Genomic DNA, 4,934 nt, shown 5'->3' with positions numbered 1-4,934 from the left:
AGTTTTTTTAGGTTATTATTTTAAAGCCCGTGGGCGTAGTATCTTATGCTTAGTTTACATTTGGCGTCGTTTCGTCATTTCGAAGGCGTTTCGTGATTTCGTGCGGAATCAAGCAAAATTTATAATGATTTCGCATACAAAAATGAAATCATCTCATTTCGTGATTTCAGCGAAATCAATATCGAAATCACAGTACACATGATATACAACCTTGCTTTTGCCTAAAAAAGTACTAAAAGTTGCAACACTTTTCACGTATGACAATAAACAAGGTAGATGTGCGAATTGCTGTAACAAAAAATGTTAGTATGTTAATATGTAAACAATAGGTCTGTACGATAACTCAAAAGTTTGTACAAACTTTTACAAAATGCTGTTCGATAACAAACTTGTTCAGTGAAAGAAAACTGGGAGGTGTTGCAAGAACTTGCAAATACTTTTTACTTGCGAAGTTATCGAACAGGCCTAATGTGAAAAAATATTAAATTACTTTGTTACAATGCTATTTTTCATTGTGTTCCCGTACTTTTTTAATGGTAATTTTAGAAAATAGAGCGAATTGTCAAAATTTGCTTCCCCATACAAATTTCCTAAAAAATACGGGAACGGAAAAATGACGGAAATTGCGAAAACTCCAGCAGAAATGTCAAAATCAACGTATCAGTTATAATATTAGATACCAATGAACATATGAACATGCTTGCTGCTGGTTTCTACTAGGCCAAAATTTTATGGCAGAAAACAGGAGAAGAGGGTATTATTCGTCGCTATTTTTGTTTAAAGAGAATTGCAAGTCTTGCTAGATTTCGGTGTACGGGAACGCATTTTTAGCACTAAACGGGAAAACTACTGCAAGTACTAATATTTTGCAGGTTCTGGGCACAACTTTTATCTATCAGAATTTATTATTATGATGTCTCAACGATAAAATAATTATTTTTTTTTTTTATTTTTTGGTACTATACAGAATTAATACGATATATAGATAATTTTACGATAATTTTCGAAATAAAGTTGTAAAGTTCTATATTGTCGTATATTTTTGATGTTTAATTCAATTTACAACAGCTTGTTTTGAAAATTCATGTTCGCTCAGCTGCGCATATGCATCTACCTTGATCATTGCGATATGTTTGAAATCAAGAAAAAATAAGTGTAAACACCGGGGTGTATTTCAGGATTTCGTGAAATCCAGTGGATTTTGGAGCGCAAGTGTAAACTTGGCATTATTTGCGTCTATGCATCTTTTCTCTGAACCTTCCGAAGACGAATGCTAAGTTTACATTTACGAAATCCACTCGATTTCAACTGTCAATTCCATAGCTCAAACGTCAAATCAAATCTCATCTGAAATCCATTGGATTTCATTTGACGTTTAACCTATGGATTTGACAGTTGAAATCAAGTGGATTTCGTAAATGTAAACGTAGTAGAACTGTGTTTCCTTATTTTCATGTATTAGTCTAAAGAACCTTTAATGTTTACAATATTCTCTCTGCTGACTACTTCTGTCATACAACTCTGTGCCACTACCAAATAATGCATGATTGTGGGAGTTTGACAGTTGTCACAAGACCCAATAATCACATATGACTTTATTGTAGATTTTCTTCGTTCGTCCCCATTGAATTTTTGTTACGGAGAAAATTTTTTGGATTTTTTCAGCAATAATCTAATTTTTGGGCAAAAATAAAATAAACAAATATGTCTGGAAAGGAAAGGTTACCAATTTTCCCTTCTCGTGGGTAAGTTTTAAGAGGAAAAAAGCAGTGCAAAGTGTTTGGTGACATGAACAATTTTGATGATTTGCTTCTTTTCATGTTTTTTCTTGCAGTGCCCAAATGTTGATGAAGGCACGTTTGGCTGGTGCACAAAAGGGTCATGGTTTGCTGAAAAAGAAGGCTGATGCCTTGCAAATGCGTTTCCGTATGATTTTGGGTAAAATCATTGAGGTAAGTGGGAGTCTGGTTGGGGTCTTTGTATGTATTTTGCAAATTGTGTTATGTATGTTTGTGTGGTTTTCTTTTTTTTTTTTTTTGCTTCTTGTAGACAAAAACTTTAATGGGGGAAGTTATGAAGGAGGCAGCCTTCTCTTTGGCAGAGGCCAAATTCACAACCGGTGACTTCAACCAAGTGGTCTTGCAAAATGTCACCAAGGCCCAAATTAAGATACGCACAAAGAAAGACAATGTTGCTGGTGTTACATTGCCTGTCTTCGAATCCTATCAAGATGGTTCTGATACCTATGAATTGGCCGGTTTGGCCCGTGGTGGTCAACAGTTGGCCAAATTGAAGAAGAACTATCAAAGTGCCGTCAAGCTATTGGTTGAATTGGCTTCATTGCAGACTTCCTTTGTGACCTTGGATGAAGTTATTAAGATTACCAACAGAAGAGTTAATGCCATTGAACATGGTAAGTTTAGATACCTATTTAAGATTTTGAAATGATAATTTTAACAACGATTTTTGTTGCAGTTATCATTCCCCGTATTGATCGTACCTTGGCTTATATTATCTCCGAATTGGATGAATTGGAACGTGAAGAATTCTACCGTTTGAAAAAAATCCAAGACAAGAAACGTGAAGCCCGTTCCAAACAAGAAGCCCACAAGGCTGAACTCTTGAAGAAGGGCATTGATGTACGTGAGGTGGCCAATATTTTGGATGAGGGTGATGATGATGTTCTTTTCTAAGTCCACCTTCCTCCTTTGTAAATTATTATAGAGGATAATACAAACAACTCTTAGACAACAACAACAACAAAAGAAAGCAAAGAAAAACAATAATAATGATACTAACTACATAAAACGTGATGTTTTATGAAATAAGTCAAATAGAAAATTATTGTTGTTACTAGTTTTATTGCTGTTTTTTTGTATCATTTTATTTCAATGTGTTTAGTTCTGTTTAAATTTTTCTTTTTATTTTTTGGTTGTTCTTTTGGTTTTCATTTTGTCTTCGAAACGAATAAAAGACACTCTATACAGTATTCTTTTGCCAGGCCAATATTGTTTGTCTCTGAAGGCAAAGAATATGTTTCAAATTTAGAAAAAAATACATCAGTTTTAAAAACACTAAATTCCATTTAAAAATTATACATAATCTACTGCTGTATTATATTTAAACAAAAGAAATTCTTCAACTAAATACAAATACTTGTTATAATTTATAAGATCGCCTGTATCATGGTATTCAAATAAAAATATACATAAATGTTAATGAAAATTAAAAAAAAAAAAATCAATAATTTTACTCAAAGGTTTTGGTCATTTCAAATCTCTGCAAGAGGGCCAAGCAAGCAAGTGTTAAGGAAAAGCGTACAAATAGTTTGGTCAAATGATAGAGGTATGTTCTGAGGCACACTTCACGCCTCAAGCATTTTGTTCACCCCGTTTTCGCTTATTTTTCGAGTATATACTAAAAATAAAAATATAAAATATATTTTATGGAAGGACATGGTGTACTCCTCTTTTAAATACCCTAATGAATCTTAGCCCCAATAAAATTCGCAAAAAAAATGGAGTGAATGGGGTGAGCAAAATGCTTGTGGAGTGAGAGGTGAAGTGTGTCTCAGAACATACCCGATAGATATATGTACTGTGTCTATAAAGAGGGTGACCAAATGTTGTTGTTGGTCTATGTAGAGGGGTATATGGTGGCAGAAGGGGTTGTGATTCTTTACTTTGCTTTTTATCCGCTGCATGGTTACCTGTGACATTTGTTAGCTATTTGACACAGAATCATCATGTGCCGAAATAGCTCAGTTGGGAGAGCGTTAGACTGAAGATCTAAAGGTCCCCGGTTCAATCCCGGGTTTCGGCAAAAACTTTTTTCTTATTTTTTATTTAAAATCGTGGGAATTGTTTTAAATTAAATTAAAAAAATGTTCGCAAGATTTTCTATTTTTCAGTAGAGACACAAAACTGTTAATGCATAAGTAGTTACTCTGAAGACATTAAGAGCGAAATAGAGGAATATTTTGATGAGAGTAAAAAAAAAATTATGTGGGATGGAGTTGATAATTATGTATCATTTTTTTTAATAAAAACTGAAAATCTTATAATTTTGACTAACTACTCTATTGTCGAACAGGTGCGATATAAAAAATGTGAAAAATTTAAACTGTTGAGATAGCGTTTAAAGATATAAGAGAAGTTCAATCAGCTGACACCCAATCAGGAGATCACAAGCAGTATGGGTCTTGGTAATTTAAGAAAAACTTTGGAAAATATCCCCAGTTCAGTAAAAGTTTAGAAGACTTTAGGAAGTTTCAATATACTCCAAAGCGAGGTCTAAAAAGCTGAGAGAAGAAAAAATCTATTTTGAGGGATGTTATTTCAAAGAACCCCACAACTTTTTGATGCAATTGACTACTTGTGGAATAAATCTGTCCTAGAAACGTTGGATCAACCGTCGATCACTCGTTTTTTTATCATGAGATAGAAATCGAAGAGGAACATTCAATGAAATGACCCTCGTCAAAAATTAACTAGCAACTCCACATTCCCGTGGTGTGAATCCTTCATAGGTGTAAATCACTCTGTTCATGATCTAGAACGAGAAGTCCAACGTTACAAGCGAGAACCCCTATACCAACAAGTCTATCAAGCAGGTTTAAATAGAATTCACACGGATACAGTCGTAGATGCCATAAAAACTATCGTGTGAATGCGGTCCTCGGAGAACATCCCCGACCCAACGCATCTAAGGAGCTGCCACAACAAACCAGAGTTTGTTTGTTAACTACGCTCGGGGTGGTGCAGCCGTCTGAATTCCTATAGGGCAAGGATCGATGACACCGTGCAAAAATCTGCCTGCCAACATGCGGCAAAGGACCACACAATACACGGCACCTTTTCAACTGCCCTGCAAACCTACTCAAATAATCGCAGCAGCCACATTCGTAGAACTGGAGATAGACTCAGTGCCAGATT

General features: G+C 34.8%; 1 protein-coding gene and 1 non-coding gene across 2 annotated transcripts; both read left to right on the top strand.

Moving 5' to 3' along the window:
- The first annotated feature begins 1,513 nt into the window (after nt 1-1,513).
- Vha36-1 (V-type proton ATPase subunit Vha36-1) lies at nt 1,514-2,989 on the top strand. Its single transcript, XM_073978652.1, has 4 exons — nt 1,514-1,745; nt 1,835-1,952; nt 2,050-2,413; nt 2,476-2,989. The coding sequence occupies exons 1-4, from the start codon at nt 1,705-1,707 to the stop codon at nt 2,691-2,693; spliced, it is 741 nt and encodes a 246-aa protein (XP_073834753.1). The 5' UTR covers nt 1,514-1,704; the 3' UTR covers nt 2,694-2,989.
- A 760-nt stretch (nt 2,990-3,749) lies between these two features.
- TRNAF-GAA (transfer RNA phenylalanine (anticodon GAA)) lies at nt 3,750-3,822 on the top strand. The gene has a single exon. It is a non-coding gene; the product is annotated as a tRNA-Phe (tRNA).
- Nucleotides 3,823-4,934: the final 1,112 nt, after the last annotated feature.

Source organism: Musca autumnalis, unplaced genomic scaffold, assembly GCF_047663935.1.
Source record: "Musca autumnalis isolate F117 unplaced genomic scaffold, ASM4766393v1 scaffold_3, whole genome shotgun sequence".
Taxonomy (NCBI): domain Eukaryota; kingdom Metazoa; phylum Arthropoda; class Insecta; order Diptera; family Muscidae; genus Musca; species Musca autumnalis.
The sequence above is the reverse complement of the archived record's forward strand: the minus strand, read 5'-3'. Positions and strand labels throughout refer to the sequence as shown.

Coding starts and splice junctions, on each gene's coding strand:
- Vha36-1 (XM_073978652.1), top strand. CDS start 1,705: ATGTCTGGAAAGGAAAGGTTACCAATTTTCCCTTCTCGTGG. Junction 1,746..1,834: donor CCAATTTTCCCTTCTCGTGG/GTAAGTTTTAAG, acceptor TTTTTCTTGCAG/TGCCCAAATGTTGATGAAGG. Junction 1,953..2,049: donor TTTTGGGTAAAATCATTGAG/GTAAGTGGGAGT, acceptor TGCTTCTTGTAG/ACAAAAACTTTAATGGGGGA.